The sequence below is a fragment of the Parus major genome, chromosome 7 (genome assembly GCF_001522545.3).
Source record: "Parus major isolate Abel chromosome 7, Parus_major1.1, whole genome shotgun sequence".
Lineage (NCBI taxonomy): Eukaryota > Metazoa > Chordata > Aves > Passeriformes > Paridae > Parus > Parus major.
Window position 1 is genome coordinate 28,067,262 of NC_031776.1, and position 19,144 is coordinate 28,086,405.

General features: G+C 43.7%; 1 protein-coding gene across 12 annotated transcripts in view; it reads left to right on the top strand.

Annotated features, from left to right (window-relative positions):
• KALRN (kalirin RhoGEF kinase) overlaps positions 1–19,144 on the top strand; it is a 470,986-nt gene that overhangs the window by 409,030 nt on the left and 42,812 nt on the right. For 10 of the 12 annotated variants that reach the window (XM_019007396.2, XM_033516123.1, XM_033516122.1 and 7 more), the window contains 5 exons: positions 5,380–5,663; positions 6,437–6,541; positions 11,566–11,696; positions 15,354–15,420; positions 16,678–16,781. In XM_019007396.2, coding sequence (XP_018862941.1) covers positions 5,380–5,663; positions 6,437–6,541; positions 11,566–11,696; positions 15,354–15,420; positions 16,678–16,781 — 691 coding nt within the window. Of the gene's footprint in view, positions 1–5,379; positions 5,664–6,436; positions 6,542–9,872; positions 9,969–11,565; positions 11,697–15,353; positions 15,421–16,677; positions 16,782–19,144 lie in introns of all 12 variants that reach the window. The other 2 variants (XM_019007391.2, XM_019007397.2) reach the window with 2 other exon arrangements.

A 19,144-nucleotide genomic window follows, 5' to 3' on the forward strand; every position in this document is an offset into this window, starting at 1 on the left:
TTTTACAGGCAGAATGGGCTGTAACACTAAAACTGGGATCTGTACTGTCATCTGCCTAAGCCACAGAGTTTTGTAACCCTGACTCGTGCCAATAAAAACGTTTCACTGAGCATGTTTTGGACATTTAATACAAAAGCATAGAAGAGACCAAAGGAGCAGTGTTCATACCTTATTTTGCCATCTTTGCATCCATCATGTAGAGCTTTAGTCCCAAACACCATGATCAGATCCAAAGGGGCTCTCAAAGCAGCATTTCCCAAGGGAGAGTATCAAGTTTCAAGAGGCTGAGACCTGTGAACTGGAACTTGGATGATCACAGAGATGATTTTGGAAAGGGCAGGAGAAGGTGCGTTTTGATGGTTTAGATGGTTCTTGTTTGTTTAGTGTGAAATGCTAACACAGAGGTACAGGATGAGTCCAGATGATTCCTACTTTCCAAGATTTTTTGGGCTGGAAATTCCTATTCTTTAGGAAATTTACTCGAGTATAGACTGAGTTAGTCTTTTATCCACATCTGATTAAATTCTGTCTTTGTCACAAGTGTTTTTTAACAGCAACCACTGAATGTGGAAAATGGGTTCTGTTTAGCACAGCAGAGCTGATTTATGTGCCCATCAGTCAGACTGTCATTATTGGCTTTCGTTCACAAGTGAAATTATCTCTGTAAAATAAAAATTGTTGACTTAAATGCACATGCTAATAGGACTTCATTCTAGCTTATTTTCTTTGACTTCTGTGGAAAAATCCTTTTCTCTCAGGCTGTTTTTCTGGGATGTAAATGGATCCATAGATAAATCAGAAAAGGATTCACCTCACTTAAAGCAAGACTGTGCCCTGCTCTAATCTCCTGGTTTTATAGCTATATTCTGTATTATCTTCTGGTTATGGACACATATTTCTTTCTTATCCTTTATGATCTGTCATTATTATGTATCAAATAGAGTAGACTGATGTTTTCTTCTGAGTTGCTCTGAGAAGCCTTTTCCTTCCCTGTCAGAGATCTGAGGTCCTACAAAGGAGTCTGGTGCTGCCCGAGCCTGGTCAGACAAACCTCCCCTCCTATGTGTGCTTCGGGGAACAGGGAGGTAAAAATAAAATGCCTTGTATTTATGTTCCAACAGGAATTCCTATTAACTCTAATGAGAATATTACTGTGCCTCTAAAACCAGGTCTGTGAGATTTTCATTTTTCTTTTCACCCAATGCTGCCCAGAACTGGAACCTTCTATTTTTCAAATACAAGAGTTGTGCTTTTCCAGATGTCTGTTCTTTTGACCAACAACAACAAACATTTCATGGTTGCAGTGGTGCAAAAGTTCTGAATGTTAAAGCCCTTTGGTCTGGCTGATTATCCCTCACATTCCTCTTGCCAGAAGTTCCAAGGAGGCTTGTTTAGGAGTGTTTTGGAAACCATCATTTCTTCTGTCTGAATGAATGGTTTGGCCAGGAAATCAATCTAGCCACACGAGTCTGCTGACCTCCCTACAACCGTTTTGCTTCACCAAATACCTTTTTTTAGACGTGTCTGGGGACACTGGTGGGAGGACAGCTCCTCATGGCAGACCTGCTGCAGTGTGGGGACAGCCGCTGCTCTCTGGGGCTTGCGGGCGGCAGCAGCTGCCTCAGTTATCACGCAATGAGCTGCTGCATCTTTCCCAAAAGCTCTCTGGTTTTTCTTAAACAAACTGTGTTTCCAAAGAGCTCTACTAATGCAGTTTGCAAAGCACATATGTGCTAGTGCTTTGCAAGAAGAGCACAGTAACGTGTCCTCCTCTTCCGCTCGATCCACCTGGAGTCTGGGTCTCGGGCCAGTATCAAGTGTCGTGATTAATGTGTTTGTATCGTATGTGCCGCGGGAGCGGAGCTCACGTGGCTGAGGTTGCCTGCAAGGTCTTTCCTGGCAGATTTTTTTTTGTGGTTCATGTTTCTTTCTCTCATTTTTGAGCTCTGCTCTTCCTTGAGCTCCAGTCCTGCCTCTGTAACCATGTTGATGTGACTGGCTTTGTGTGCAGCGGAGATCATTCTCAGCAGGGTTGGCAGACTGCAAATGTGACTTGCTCACAAATGTATCCAAATTTGCAGCTCCTTTGAAAAAAGTTATGAGTATTGTGTGTGGACTCTCGGTGTGGCTTTTGGGTAAGGCATGTTTGGTAGCAGTGGGAATTGGGATGGTGAGATGGAAGTGCTTTGTACCAGTGTAGGGTGTGGGCAGAGATAAGTCACTCAGCATCAAAGGGCTCTCATGGTGGCTGTAGAGAAGGGAAATTCATGCCAGCCTTTCTCTCCCACCTCCCTGCCTGTTCCCCAGCCAGCAAAGGCAGCCTTACCAGGCAAAATTAGGCCATGTTTTCAGCCTTGGGTCGCATGGGCCAGGGAAAGGGTGGGCTCTGTCCCGGATGCCTTACTGTGCTCAGCCAGGGCAGCTCAGCAAACAAGGAGAAAGAAGGGGACTTCATATCTGACAGGGTTGCATAGCACAGCCAACATGTAGTAACCCTTTGGTAAACAGCCTTTTTCATCACCAAAGGCATGACCTTGAACAGGAAAATCCAGAGCCTTTTCCAGCTGGGAATCATTGGACAGTGTTAATAGCCTCCCTCTGGAAACCTGTGGGCTGGCTTTTGTTATGGCTGGTGGCTCTGAAGCTCTGATGTTCAGTCTGCAGAGTATTCCTGGCTCTCTGTGTCAAAATTATTACAAGCAGGCAGGGTGGGCTGTGGGCCATCTTGGGACTGGGACTGTTTCTGCCCACGTGCTGCCTTCCTGGGAGTGACAGGATTTCTGACCATCGCTTCCCCAGGACAGCTGAGCCAAGAGTGCCATGGCAGGAGAGGTGCTGTGTGTCTGTCCGTGCCCCAGCTGTGGCTGTGCTGCTGGGGAAAGGAGAGGGAGGCAGCAAGGCTGGGGCCTGACCTTGCTGGTAAAACCTGGGGTGTTTCCTGCTGGAAAGAGAGGTCCCTGCCCCTTCACAGGCATCAGGGCTCCTGGACTTGGCCCTGCCTTGAGCCCACTGGGCTGAGATAGAATTGCCATCTCAGTAACAAACCCTTGGGGGCTGTCTCAGGCTTCATTAGCCCCCTACCAGATCCTTTCCCTTACCAAAAATTAAATTGGTGAAGTGCTGTGGGCTGGAGGTAGGGGTTGGACTGTTACTTACAAGCTGTAGTAAAACCCTCTCTGTTCATCAGCTGACTTGTGGTGAGATCAGCTCATCCTTGGTTCTCCTCAGCCTCCCACTGAGCCCAGCAAAGGCAGTGAGTCCATGATACAGCTGCTCCCTCCAAATCATCCCTGGGAGTGGCAGCCCCACAGAGCAATCACTTGCAGCATTTCTCCTTCTGACTGCAGCCCAGCTCCCTTTGCTGCAGTAATTCCCAAAGTTAATCCTCCCGCAGCAACAGGAGGAGCACCTGAGGGCACTCCTCTCAGCAAAGCCCCTTAGCCAAGAACCCTCAAGCTTCTCCCACTGCCTGTGGGGTTTTCAGTGCTGCCAGGGCCATGAGGGCACTTGGAAAATCAAACCCACCATCGTGAAACCCTGAATCTTGCTGACGCAAGGCGCGCTGATAAACTCGCAGAGCATCACGTGGAGCCTGCGAGGGAGAACTGTCCAAAGCCTATTGAGTGGAAGATAAGCTGGCCCCTGACAAACATTATCTTGTGCTAGTTGATTTAGTGCTACTTCATGTACATGAAATAACATCAGCAGGAGCTGGCTAAACCCAGGCCTTTTGGAGATAAGACTGCTACTTACAGAGGAATGCCAGAAAATCCCCAGCAGCTCCACCTGGGATCAGCTCTACCTGGAACCCATCCTCTTCCCGGTTCCTCTTGCACTCACTGCTCTTGTCAAAAAACAGATGATTGAGATTTTCTTCTTGTCTGGGAAATGAACTTTGACTTTTTCTAGCTTGTTAAAATTATTTCACTGTGTTCTAAAATTTAACCTTTGACCTCAGGTATGTAATGACTTACTGGTTTAACTTCTGACTGATGCTGTGTGTGGCTGTAAAACATTCTGACTCTCATGGTCTGCATTGTGCAAGCAGGCAGACAAGGCAGGACACAATCTCTGCTCCGTGCACAGACAGCTGCAAGCAGCAGCTCTGCCTGGAGGGGATATGATCTCTTCATTCAGGTAGCAGGAGCTGCCTTCTAGAACAAGAGAGGTAATGATTCTCTACAAGCATAGCTCTCCCTCAGCTTGTGTACAACCCAGCATCTCTAATGGCATTTATTGCTGAACTGGGAATATCTGGATGCACAGATCTATTTTCATGTGTTGTAACTTAGGTTTTTGGTTTCTTCTGGGACAGATAAAAGATTCAGGGATAATGTTGTAAAAATGTTTAATCACATCAGTTGGCTTTTTTCTGAGATGTTTCTTATAGGAGCGTGACAGTGTCTGAATTTTGTAAAAAAAATCTTCACCTTGGTGTGGGTTTAAACATCTGATAGAGACATCCCTGATAGAGATAGGAGGGAGTTTACCATGGTTTCAGAAAGTTGAAAACAGGGCACTTATTCCTGAAGGGCAATTGGGAAATCTTTGAGCAACTTGTTTGTTTTGGTTTTAAAGCCTTACTGACATTGGCACATCTTTGGTCTGTTGCACTTTGGGAGTAAGGAAGGTTGCAGCCCTTTCAGAGGTGCCAGTCTGAACATGTGTATCAGTAACTGAGGTTGGATGCAGTTCAGCAGAACCTCCTGCTTCCATATAATGAAACTATTTTTTAATTTTAAACCTTATTGAGAGTTGCCTTTGGTTTGAACAGTTTGTCATCTTTTGTAATTGCTCATTCCAGTTTCATAGTTCTAGTGAATGTGTGAACTCTTCTGACAGATTGCTTTCAGAAGCAAAGGAGATAATTTTAAGGTGCTTCAGAGTTAATAAGTAGTCTAACTAAATCGTGTCATTGGGGTCTGGAAACAGCTGAGAAACAATTATGGAACCTGACAATGTGTTAGTGGCTGTCAGGTCTCCTGTAGTAATCTACTTTTTGTGCTTATTTTGTTCCTGGCAACTCACAATGAAATTGTGGGAAGAAGCTGAGAAATTCAGCACTTAGCGTGAAAATCAGGCTTCCATAAAAAAAAACTGAATAAAAACCTGCCTATAAAAAACTTTGCTGTCTGCAATCTTCCATAGGGACAGATAGTGCAGTAGGAAACGAGAGAGGTGTGTGAGGTTGTGGGAAATGCCCATTGCAGGGCATATTCCTCCCTCTGGTGTGCAATAAAGCTTGCATAAAGTCCATAGGTCACAAACCTTTTGCCAAGGCAGGCTGTATTCTCCTGCTCGGTGCTGCGGGCGCCTGACGCGCCCCGGGGAGCAGAGGCGCTGCCGCAATGAGGTCTCACCTGCGCCGTTTTCTTGCAGACGCGTATTCAGTCTCTTCCAATGACAACGGGGGCAAGTCTGACTCAGTGGCCAACTTACAACCTCAGCCATCCCTCAACTCCATCCAGAGCTCGCCGGGCCCCAAGCGCTCGACCAACACCCTGAAGAAATGGCTGACCAGTCCCGTGCGCCGCCTGAACAGCGGCAAGACCGAGAGCCACATCAAGAAACAGAAGAAGGTGCGAGATGGAAGGAAGAGCTTTGATCTCGGCTCACCAAAGACTGGAGATGAAACCACTCCTCAAGGAGACAGCGCAGATGAGGTGTGTGGTGGTGTTTGCTACGGGAAATACTGTGTATCTCGGGTAGTCTCCTCCACGGGCTGTGAGTCATGCTCGAGGAAATGCAGTTCTCTTAGGGTCTGGAGGGAACAGCAAATCATACATAAAATTGCATTGTTGCCAACTGCTTTGTCATCCAAAGAGCGGTGGAATATATAAGGAATTGTGTTTGCATCTATTATTGTCCTTAGACTAGGTTTGTTAATAGGTATTAGAAAGCTGCCAGGGACAGAAATGAAATTATTCTTGAGCAGCTCTTATCACTTTTTGCTGAGGTTCGTATCACCTTTATGCTACCGTGGCACTGTAATTCCTCTAATTAAAGAAAGTACTCTGAGAAATAGCCATGTTTCTGTGAAATCTGCTATGTAGTTGTACCTGCAGTTTTTCTGCAGGCATATTCTCCACCAGAATGGCATTTTCCTGATAAAGTGAATGAGGAATTAAAGCCAAAAATGCAGAAGATACTAACTGAACACAAATTGAGGAACACATTTTAAAAACTGCACATCAAACAGTTCTTACTTAAATGAAAAAACTACCATTCTGTCAGCACACAGACAGATGTAGCTGTATGAATGACCTATAAACTATATTTCTATAAGCCTTAGAGTACACCAGGATTAACCAGCAAAACCTTATGTCTTTACTGCTTCTCTTCCATTACCTGCAATTCCCTCCATCCAACACAATATTGATCTGAAAAGATAAAAGAATCCTGTCCCTGTTTGTAATTATATTTAACTTTTCTTCAGAAGAGCAAGAAGGGCTGGGGAGAAGATGAACCAGATGAAGAGTCTCACACACCTCTTCCACCTCCTATGAAGATTTTTGACAATGATCCAACCCAAGATGATATGGTAAGGCCTCCCTTGCTATATAATTTTTCTGTTTGAGTGCATTTCTCACATAGCTATGTCACAGTGGTTGTGTAGTGGTCTTCCAGTATCAAGGGCCTAGACCTGTGGTTATAAGAGTCTCCTATGTGGAAATCATAATCTACTACCTTTCTCCAAGTGAATTTATGAGCAGTGCTAGATAAGCAATTTAACCCTGGCATCCCATTTCCTGACAGGTTGATGTTATGCCTGTGCTGTGTGTGGTCAGAAGCTCCCCTCAGATCAATAATGTGTGTTTGCTACGTCTGTTTGAAAAGTGCTGTTGGTGTCTGGCTGTGGCAGTAGAAATGGTGTTTGGTGGCACCATGCTGGTGGTGCTAGTTCTCTGACTTTAAGTCAGGATTTGCTATGGTAATTGGCCCTGTGGCTTGCAGAGTCCTGTGTTGGACTCAGGGTGAGAACCTGTGAATATGTCTGAGACAGTGGTTTTCATTCACAGCCAGTCCTGTCTGTACATGGCCCCCCACCCTTTCCTGGTGCTGTCATCTCCCTTGTAGAAAACCATCCTCCTGTTTTGCACTTTCCTGCTTTCCTGCTGGCATCTGTTTTTAGCACTGGCACTTCTGTATCACTGTCCTCTGATTGTAATTGCTGCAGGCAAAGAGGCGAGGATAGGGGAGATTAATAAATTGTCAGGAAAGAAAAACCAAAACAACCCAGAATGTTCTTGGGGAAGGTTCAGGCAGAAGTTTGGAAATACAGAGAGGGGAGGATGTAAATATTTCTGGGACTCAAGGATCAGAGTGATGGAGTAAAGGATTTGGGGGCTTGCTGTTAATCTGTCAGGAAATGTTATGACATTGTGGTGGCAGCAGGAGCAGGAGGAAGCAGCTGGAGCTGTGGACTCCTGCCCTCGGAGTGCTCTGTGTGTTGATGGCTGTCTGGTGAGGGGCAGAGGCAAAAGGTCGGTGGAGCAGAGCCCTGGTGGATCCATGCCCAGCACAATTGCTCCTGGCTTGTTCCCCATGGTGTTTAGCTAAATGTTTGGGGGTTAGCTTGCTTTTTGGTTTTGGGGAGATGGTTTTATTTTGGGGTTTTTTTTAAAGAGAAACAAAAGTGCTACAGCTTGGGTCACTATTTTTGGTGTCCAACATGCCATGTGATTTCAGTATTTCTTAAATACATTTCTGACAGCATAAATGTTGTGGAACTGAGCTGTTTTCTGCTACAGATGTCTGAGCTTTACAGAGTATTTTGGCATCCTGTTTCTTCACCCCCTCCTAAAACAGAGGATTAAATAGAACAAGATGTATCTGAAACCCTTCTTTTCCCTCTTGTTTTTCTTGCCCTACTCAACGTTTTGCCAGGGGGATAAGAAACTAAAACCCACAGGGTACCGAATTTCCTGGCACAGGTGCACCAGGTTAGCAATGACCCATGCTGGAGCTGAAAGCTCTTTAATGGTGTTGATTAGGGCACAGTGTCCTGCTCATGTCCTCCCTCTGTGCTTACAGGCATGGGCTTAGGCTGGACCAGCAGCAGCAGTGTGGGGCAGTAGTTGTGGTAGGTAGGAGATGTCTGTGTGTTCAGGAGGTGGCACTTTTCCCTGAGTCCATCTGCCAGGCAGCAGTAATTGTGCCTCACTGCTCCTGGAGGCTCTCATAAAGACAAATTGCAAGATCTTTTCATATTAGAAATTCATAATTTGCTTCTTGAGGAATAGAAATTCTGTATTTCTATTTCCCCACTCAAACCAGACTCTTGTCAATCACAGAAGTTTTATTTAACCCTGGAATTCTTGTAGGCAGCAAATGTTTTCGTGCTTCCTTCAGAATCCTGCAGTTATTTACTTTTCAGAGTTGTTGAGCAATTTCAGTTAAAATAAGTGAGAGCAACAGCTGTTTAGTGCCTCCAAAAATTGGACTCCTCCTGCTAGAATGGCTGTGTTTGGCAATTATTGTCAGTGTATTTGTCCAGTAGCTCTTCAAAGTCCTTATTTTCAGTTGTTTTTTTTTTTTTTTTTCCCCTAGACATGTCTGTCTGCATTGCAGGTGAAACAGGCAGGCTGAGCTTTTACATTAGTATGAGATTCCTGCATTACCAGCCTAATTCCTCAATTACCAGCCTGATTACCTGTAGTTTTTGTTGTTGTTGTAATTAGAACTGTTGATTAGATGTATTATTTGTGAAAGACAAGTTGATGAGTGTGTTCATGTTTCTGTTCTGTAATGAAGGCTTCTGGTTAGGATTAATCTCCTTTGCCCTTTTTTTTTCTTCTCCTGGGGATGTGTCACTCAACAGGAGCAACCTTCCCAAAGGGCTGATGAAAGAGGTGGCCAGCTGCCTAAGTCCTGCCATCACATTTCCCCATCTCCCTCCCCAGCACTCTTCAATCCCAGATGCTGGCACCTGCACAGTGACTTCACTGAAATAGCTGCCCTCCACAAGACTTTGAGGGATGAATAAGCTTTTTCATAATTTATAAAAATTTAGCCATGCTTTAGTCTGTGTCAGCCTGACAGCAAAATAAGGTTGCCCAAGGACTTGTAGTTTTAGTCAGTGCTTGTACTGCCTTCAGAAGAAATGTATATATAGGTGAGCTAATAAATCCCAATTCCCATAGCTATCAAGTGGGTTTGGGTGATCAGACTGAAGTTTCTTAGGACAGCAATCAAGGGGTGATATGCCCTTGTGGAGCAAAAACCTTAAACTAGAACAGAGTTTTTCTGCGCTCCTGTGCCAGGTACCCAGGACAGGTGAGACATGTTTTGTCTCCAGTGGTTGCAGAGAGGGAACATAAGAGTTACACATTTTAGATGACTGAAGTTGCATGAGTGAGGGGTGTCATCTAAGTTCATTTAGAGTTGCTGTTGATTTATGGGGAAAGGATGGGGGATGATTTGTTCCCCCCTGCCTCCCTCCCCTATTGTCTGTAACTCCATGTGTACCTCATGTTTAACATGCATGTATGGAGTAGGCAGTAATTTCTTACATCTGCAGTAAGAAAATCAATTTTCTGGAGCCTGTAAGACCATAGATGGCCTTAGAAGGAGGAACCAACTTTAAGAGGGTCGTAACCTGTTTGTAAATGAATTTCAGTTCTTTGACTCTGTTCCCCAGTTCCAGTCTTGGAACTGCTGCAGGGAGATGTGCAGCCAGAAGTGGATGGCAGTTCCATGTTTGTCTGACACGGCAGCACTCGCTCCCCTGACCTGCATGTGTCCCTCTCACCCTCCAGCTCCCCTTCCGCCTTCCTTCTCCTGTCTCCGAAGCTTCTTCACTGACCGCTTGGTTTCCTACTCCCTTCTCATCCTGCTAACTTGCTTTTCCTTTGCCACCTGGTGTCTTGCAGTCCTCTTCTTTGCTAGCTGCTCGACAGAGCTCCTCCGATGTCCCAACTGCTGCGGATCTTGTCAGTGCAATAGAAAAGTTGGTCAAAACTAAGCTGGTAAGTTTAGTGTTGTGAAAACCGTGTACACACAGGCCCAATGTGAGTCTAAGGAAGGGCTTTAAAGGCCACCTCTTGTTCTGGTTTCCTTGCTTTCTACCTTCATCTGCTCTGCTTTTATTAACCCCGTGTGCTCTGCTTCTCAGTAGTATCCAATATTTTGCTCCCCTTTGAGATGAAGCCTACATCTCACACAGGCTCTGCGCTGCACAGTCAAAAGTCACTTCTGGAGTGGGCTTTGCAGAGCATGAGCTACTGTACTGTACCATTTCTGGGGTCTTGATAGTATTCAAATATTTTACACAGTGGGATGTTCTGTTTGTTTTGTTTTAAAGCTTGTTCTGAGGCACAGGAGTTTTACTACCCAATGTGAATTTGTTTGGTGTTCTGGTTTCAATGAAAAGACTCTCTAAAGAGTAGAAGTGCTTGAAGTACCACAGCTGTGCTTTAATTTTACAAAGATTCCTGTGTCACTTTTATTCTGCCTTGTCAACTCTTTCTTGCAGGGAGTGGAATAAGCAATAAAAATGCTCAGGGATTAATTTGTTCAAAAATTTCATATCGTGTGCTCTCACTGTCTGATCCCATGTCTGCTGGACAAGGAGTAAATCCTGTTTCATATCTTGGCTTCTTTTAAGTTTTCCCTGAGCAGTTCAAAAATGTTAATATCAAAGCTAAACCTTTTTCTACATGTCCCAGGACCTCTAAAATTAGCTAAATGCTTTCTCTGAACAAGTTTAACATAATTAACAAGCGGGGATATGATGAGCCTGCAAAGGTTCATTTCCTTGCATCTACTGCAACTATGAAGAGAGTAAAAAAAAATTTTAATCCCCACAGTGATCATTAAATTATTGCAACTCTGAGCATGCATCTTTATCTAGTGAATCATTTCAGAAGGCTTTGGTATTTTCTTAGTTTGAATGTTGGTACATGAGGAGAGTCAGCACTCATAGCATTCTTGGTAAGGTGTGAGTGGTAAGGGAGCTCTTTGTGGCATGGGAAACCAAGAGGGCTATTCCCAGAAAATTCACTTCAAATAGTTTTTTTCCATTGAGGGACTAACAAAATGAAAAGTATTGCATTAATCCAGTTAGACATGTTTTTTTGGGTGACATTTTATTTTCTCTCCCCCCCATGCAGTCTAATAGACTATTACAACTACTTTCAAGGGATTTGGGGCAAACTTTAATTATTGTGGAATCTTACTATGTGTCCATCTATTTCTATTTTGTGTTTTATTCTACTACAAGAATCCCCCATTCAGCTTTTGGCAGAGGAACTTTTAACCACGTGTAGCCTAACAATGGTCCTGATTGAGACATCAGGATATTTCCAGGTTGATTTGAAATAATTTGGAAGAGTTTTCTTTTCTCAGATCTACTGGAACATCTTTTACTACCTTCTAACAAGAGGATCACAACTCTGCTTTAAGGCTTTATTTGTGGAGTCCTAAAACTAGTTTGGTTGTGTTTCATGAAGTCCTGTGGGAGAATATTTCTGAATACTTTGTAGTGTTGGTTGCAGAACTGACTTGAATACTGATGCTGAAGTTCAAGGAAAATGTTTATTCTATTATTCTTTGGGGTTTTTTTAGACCCTTGAAGGAGGATCTTATCGAGGAGGCTTAAAAGATGCCACTGGCTGCTTAAATGAAGGAATGACACCTTCAACTCCCCCACGAAACCTGGAAGAGGAGCAAAAAGCCAAAGCAATGAGAGGCAGGATGTAAGTTATATTACTGGTTCTTTCCAAAATATGTACCCCAGAAGGACACACAGCAGACTCCAGCAATACTTTGTAGCCATTGAGTGAGCATGGAACTGAGAGTAAAACTGTGTTCTGCTTGTTTCTTGCTTTTCTTAACATATATAAACTTATTAACATATATAAACTTATTAACATTTATAACTCCATAAAAGCACTTCCACAGACAGGACATTCATCATCCCTCTAAAAGGTACAGCTTTTACACCAGGTAGCAAATATCTATTGCTGTAAAAGCCTCTGAAGAGATCAACAGGTGTTATTGAGATGTTTGCCTTGGTAATTACTGCATTGCCAGAGGTGAAATCGGCTCTCAGAGGGGGGATATGTAGCTGGCCTTATTAGCTACCTTTGAGAAAAAGAACAGAGAATCCCTCTAGAATTTTTGAAAGAGATGTTTTTTCCCCTCATTATTAGCAAAGGAAGGGACAGGACTCAGATGTATCTGTGGTGGAAACATGCCTGAAAAGAAAGTTCCATTTGGGAAACCCTCATGTTCATGGTAATGTGAGAAAAAAGAAGTGGTGACAGCTCATGAAAGTTTGGGTTTGTTTTTTTTTTTTAAATTAGCTTTGCAACCCCTTAGATTTAACAAAAATAATGCTTATTACTACAAAGCCTAAAATGATTAACATGTTTCTTAAATGCATGTTCATCTGAAGAACACAGAGAATTGGAGCAACAGAATAAAGAATTATATGAAAGAAAGCTGAGATGGCTGTTTCCTTTGTATCACCTCTGACATTACAGTAACTGCAATGATCTAATTGAATGGTAGATTGAGGGGGAAAGGAACATTCCATACAGCTTTCATGGGAGTGTGGTAAGGTGAGAGGTGGAAGAAGAGCACCCCATTTGGGAAAGATGCCAAGTCAGGGAAGAGCAGGGAGGTGGTTAAGAGTAAAAGACGAAGTAGGAGCGAAGTGTCACAGGTGAAAGCCATCCTTGGCTCCTGCAGTTTGTTGCAGGAAGCCAGAGAGGTCCAGTGAGGGACTGGAGCAACTCCCAGCAGCAGACAAAGACATGACACTCCTGGATGTGCTTCTGAATGGCAGAGGTTTTCTATAAGGCAGCTGTCACCCTTCCTGCAGGGAACATCTCTGCCCATGACTGCCTTCTAAAAGCTCCTCAATATTGAGGGATCTGGAGTTCCTCTGGTAGCAATTCATTAATTAGGTGACTGGCAGCTAACTGCAGGTTGCAGTTTTAGTGCAGAGACCTCTGCCTCTGTAAGCACAGCTTCTGGCAGGAGACTGGCAGCCTATTATGTGCAATTAGTAGCTGCCAGAATTCCTAAACACCAGGATGTTTAGGAGCACCTGCTAGTGGCTTTCAGCACAAGACATCTGTCTCCCCTCCAGCTCCTTTGTGTCTGTGTTCTGTGTCCCTGCAGCTTGCTGGGTTTAATTCCATAGTCATGTGAGGCAGCTGATCTCCCAGCTGGAGCTGTGACCCTCCAATCCCCACAAAACAGCAGCTGAACCCTTGCACAGGCATGGGCAGCAGTGTCCTCTGTTCCTGGCAGCACATCCATGGCAGCAGTTAGCCCTGGTGTGAGAAAACTCCTTATTCCATCAGGCTTGATTGCTGCATTTCTGTGGGCAGTAAGACAATAGTCTTATTGACTCTCATTGTTCAGTATAGGTCTAATACAGAGTCTTCAAGTTATCCAGCTATTCAGACTCAGTCAGAAACGAGGAGGCTCTGACCTTGCTCCTGTTCATGCCAGTTTAAATTCAGCTGTGTAGTCAATACCTGCTGGTGACCAGGGCACTTTGCAAGCAGCTCCCTGCCCTTGCTCCCTGTTATCAAAGCAGATGAGAGAATTTGAATTTTTGCCTATGTGGATCTTAGAAACCTTAAATTTGTGAGTACTTCTAAGGTGCTGATCAGGTAGGCTTCAGAGAACGAGATGGTCAAGGTTAATTTCCTGCTTGGTAGGAGAGAGGAGCAGAGAGAACCCCTGTGCTGAATTTAAAGTAAGCAGTGGAGGTGCAGACCCTGAATCCTAGTAGAGGTGAGAATTGGCAGGTTTTGTCTGTTCACCAGAAACCTGGTTGCTGCACTGATTTTTAGTAAACATGCTCCTGCCTGCATGTCCTGCAATGTTATGCATGACAGGTGTGACAAGTACCTGCTGCTTCCTTTTTAGAGCAGAACTTGGCCAGGTGGATCCTGGCAGTAACCTCGTAGGTGAGAGAGGTTCTCCCTCCTCATCTCTCTGTGCCTGTGGGGAGCAGCACAAACAGAGGTGGTGCCAGCTGCAGGGTCCTCTCGTGGCCTTGCTCTGGAGGCAGGAGGGGGCTGTGGAGCCTGTACAAGGGTACGGGGGTAAGGCAGCCCGAGGGGCTGGGCAGCACACGCCTGCTCAGCCACACACTGCTGGGAAGGAGCAGCCTCTTGCCTTTTGCCTTGTTTGCTGCCCAGGCACAACTTGGCAGAGCACTCTGAGAGCACAAGCATCTGCTGTGGCTGCTGCCAGCCCTGCCTGCTGCCAAGGGGGCTGGATTTCACTCTCAAACCAACAAGAAGCCGTTTGACTTTTTTCTGCCGCACGGCCAAAGTATCACGCCTGCTTTGTCTGAGCAAGGGACACGTTGCAAGCACATCAGGAGCAGGATTCATTTTCTCAGTAGCCTCTCATAACTAAGTCTCTCCTTGCAAGGCCAGTCTGGTTGGTTTTTTCCCCTCCAGGTATTTTAAACCAGGCTTTATCTTAGCACTGTTTACCCTCAGCCCTATCACTTCAAGTGGGTTAGTCTGGTGATTGATGTGGACAGAGCAGTATCAGACATGAAAGCACTCCTCTATCTTGTTAGCCTTGTTACTGCCATAGCAAACTTGAGGACAGATGGAGTTTATTTGTCATGTGCCAAATCTATGTATTGGCATAATTGAGAGACAAACTGTCTGCAGCAAGCTGTAACTTTTTGAAATTGTCCTCAAAAGAACATTATGTGATTAGTCAATTTGAATTACAAAGGAGGGGCTTGTTTTAGCTTGCTGTTGTTTGCATGCATCAGGCCTTCATTAGATAACTCCCCTTCCTGGGGTTATTAGCTCTGAAATCAGAGTTTAAACATTTGACAGCCACATATAGATTACCTACTGTGAAAGATTAAGCTCTTAGTTATGATGGGAGAGGGGATTTGTTTTCTAAGTGTTTGGAACTTCAAAATTGATACTTGATATCAATTGATAATTGATGAATCTTGGGTGAATACAGATGGACTGGGGCAAGAATTCCACTCCTGCTTGCTGCAAAATGGGTCAGGACACATCTCCATCATTCTTGGGGGAGCTGATAGGGGATGGGGAGAGGAGATCAGGGAAGGGTAGTTTAAGGTAGAGGCAGCTGTTTGTGCTGCTCTTGCACCATCCTGGGATGTGGGGGTGAAGAGGGATAGCAGGAAAGAATAGTTAAGAGATTTGAAACTACTCTGACCTGACATGAGATGTTTTTGTCTTTTACATTCCACTGAGCTCTGAGTGAAGGGTGAATTGTGTTACGTGATCTGGATGATGATGGGGTTTTATAGTGAGGTCATATGTGGTAAAAGAGCACATGGTAACATCAAGGAATATGGTCAAATACTTATGTGTTCTGTTTTAATTTAGGTTTGTCTTAAATGAGCTGGTGCAGACTGAAAAGGACTACGTCAAAGACTTGGGAACTGTTGTGGAGGTGAGCTGAAGCAAACCCTGCTATGCAAAATGCTTTCCCACTAAAAAGCACCATGCTGACAAGTGACAACAAAAAATACAGCATGAAAAACAAACTGCTTTATTTTGCAGTCTGCTTCCATGGTCCCCTTCTCTTGTTGACAGAAACAAGAAGAAATGCCTTTGGAAACTATTTTTGTTTCCATCTAGCAAATGTTGTATTTTAGGTTCAACTCCAGTGTGCAAAGGTTTTTCTTGGCTCCCCTACTTGTGACAAGCTCTTTTTGCTGTAATGCAGCTTTGGAGACATTGGTGGAGAATCAACTTATGATCCTACTGCTTATTTAATGCTTTTCTTCCCATCATATTGGGTAATGGTGATACATACTTTACTTGAATTCACACCTGGACTTATGTCCTGTGTCTGAGTACTTTTCCAGAAACTGGGCCTGGAACTGTGCCGAGGTGCTTGTGTGTCCTGGGCATTATTGTTTTGCAAAAAAAAACTGAGATAAAAGAGAGTTTTAGGCTTTTTTAAATTAAAAACAGTCTTTTTTTTTTTTAAGCTTCAACTTGTAAAGATTTGGCTGATCCCTAGGGATCACCTGTCACATCTAACTCAGTGCAGGGCTCAGTTTTTTCCCCAGCAAGGACTCAGAACTGGAGACATGTGATTCACTAGTGGCATTCACTAGCCCAGAGAGAATTATCAGTCTATCTAACAGTGATTTTCAACAGCTTCCAGACTTGAAAATCTTTGTTATGTTCTGTTTACATCATGCACCACTGGCAAACCTGACAGGGCTGTTGTGCTCCAAAGGCTTGCAAAGAAACTCTCAGGAGGTGTGAGAAATCCTGTTCTTGTGACCCTAAACTTACTGCTTGGCTTTATGCTCCCACAAGATACTCATGGTGATGAGTGGAAGAACTTTATACAGTCTGATTTCTTCCCCTTACTAGAGAAGCCAAGAGCTTGAACAAACTATGTTTAACTTTTATCTTAAAATTGCACTTGTCACTTCAATTACATCTAATAATGGTTTGTGTAAGTACTGCAGATATTCTAAACAAATCCTTTAAAATTTTCTTTTAAGCAAACTGTATACTTTCAACTGTCTACTTAGGTTTCTGGTTTGAAATTGTATGGAAGATATTTTAAGCATTTTCAATGTAAAAAATCCTGGCATCAAACTTTTGCTTCTTTGAAAAAGAAAAGAGTGTAATTTTGCTCCCCCTTCAAATGAGCCCTTTGCTGAATCACTGATCCTTAATCCTAAAGGGCTTCATGAAGAGGATGGAAGAAAAAGGAGTTTCTGAAGATATGAAAGGGAAAGACAAGATTGTGTTTGGCAATATTCACCAGATCTATGACTGGCACAAAGAGTAAGTTTTTGATTTAGTTCCTCTTTAAAGACTTTTCTAACCTCTTGTCCGTTGAAGACTGGACTATGTGGTGTCTGTATGTCTAAGCTGCTTTTAATTGAGTATCATCAGGTCATTCAGGGCTGAACTTCCAAAGGACATTGCTTCTCTTTAGATTGTCTCTGTTGGTTTGTAAGTGCTACTCAATAACATCACAAATCCAGGCTACCTTGAATCCTGAGAAGATGTCCTGATTCATGTGCTTTTAGCCACAGTTTCTCAATACCCTAAATCCTGATGTGGGGCTTTGTTTACCCAGCCAGAGCCAGCAGAACTGCATGATGGAAGGCACTGTACTTACTTGAAATAATTTTTCCCAATGAAGAAAGAACTTTGGCGTGTGATAGCTTTGCACTGCCTGGCTTCATGGGAGGGTGTTTGTCAGGCTGTGATCACAGGTACAGCGTTATGCTGGCTCAAACACTGTGCCAGCAGTGCTGGTCAGTGTGACAGGGATGCTGCACACAGGAGGCTGCCCTGTGTCAGTTCTGTGCTGCTGATGGCTCTGCCACTCATGCTGGGGAGCCCCAACAAGGCTTCACTGGGAGGTACCACTGTGGTCCATCCACAGCTCCTGAGCTACTGCTCATAAGCACTCCCAGCATCACTGTCAGAGAGCTGCTGCCTGTGGGGTATTCCCTGGATCTTCAGAAAAGCTACTGGGGCTGCCACAATTGAGTTTCTTGGGTCACAGCTGGAGCCTCAGCGCATCCTACTGATGGGCAGTAGCAGTCTGGAAAGTCATGGTTTCCTTCCTGTGTCTCAGCAACATCTTCACATGCAGCTGATTGGATCACAAAGGCTGACCATACCAGTGGTATTTGGCTAGAAGGGTGAAAAAATGCAAATTGTTTCAAGGTGCTTCTCACCTGAAAGCCCTGGCATGTTTTGGCCAAGTTGATGCTTTTGGCTCTGAGTTAGGAGCTCCATTCCTTGAAAATCTTACTTACAGAAAGAGATTTTGAAAAGCTGCTGGAAACACAAACCGTGGGCCATTTCCCTTGTAACTTTGTGAACAATGTCTTGCTTATGGACAATATGGTCATCATTTCAACCCTGCCACTCAGAAATACTCTGCAGTTCCAAATAACTAAAATTTGAGCATGCATGTACAGACTTGAACAATGATCACTGGGCTGGAGGTTCCTTCAGCTCTGGACATCTCCCTCACCCAGGAAGCAGAGTATCCCTGCTGCCATGTGTCCCATAGGTGCTTATCTCATGTCCTGGGCTTGTCCTTATGTTCTGGAAATGACCTTGTGAGCACAAACTGAAAAATGTCAGAGAAAGCTTCATGTTATGTTAGGTTGATAGCAGAAAACTGAGTGGTTTTACCAGTGCCATTCCTTGATTAAGTGTGAGGATAGGAGTTTTCTGTAACACAATCTGAAAGTTTCTTTATTTTTAGTTCTGTATATCTGGGTCAAGAAGTCTATATAAATGCAGATGAATGTAGCATTTATAGAGGATTGGGTTATGGAAGCAGCTGCATCTAATGGTAGCAATGGAGATTTTTAATTGGGACATCTGTCCAATTTGCATCGTTTTTAGAGGTTCTGGGATTTCTTGGGATCAGATCATTGCAAGCAAGTCCTCTCACAAAATCTGGCTACTGTTGCAAATCTGTGGAGCCATTTGAGACTGAAATCCTGAAATGAAAAAGAAGATGATCGTGGACAGGATTATTGTCTGGATTTGTCTACCAAACAGAAAAATCTAGAAGTGTTTCTGAAGTTTTCACCTCACTTTTAGGTATCCCAGAATATTCTTGATAAGGTCATTTGAGCTAGAATGAATGACCTCCCTCATGAAGCTGCAAGTCAAGATGGAAATGGTGTTTATAAGTTACTGTGACTATTATGAATTAGAAATTGTGATTTATTATGAAATTAAAACCAGTGACAAACAGATAATACCATAACTCCACCAGCAAAACATGTTGATTCATTTATTCAGGTAGTAACATACAACAATCTCTTTCACATTGACCAGTACTCTAGATCTGCTCATGCAGCTGAGAACTCCTGGTAAAGCTGGAGTTTTCAGAAATTGAGTTTTTACAAGCATTTTGGTATATTGGGAGGGTTTTACTTTGGGAGTTCTCAGTGAAGGAAAGCACCTCTTGCAATTAGATAGTGATCAGCACTTTCTGAAAATTGAAATCACTTTAATAGTAAAAAAGATCAAGCAGTTTGCAAGACAAGACTGCCACATTTCACAGCTCTATTCTAATGATTTAGAAATCCCACCGTTAAGGGCTGAAGCCAAGCTTACCTTTTCATTTTTTATTGAATACCACAGCTAAAATGACACTTTTACATCTG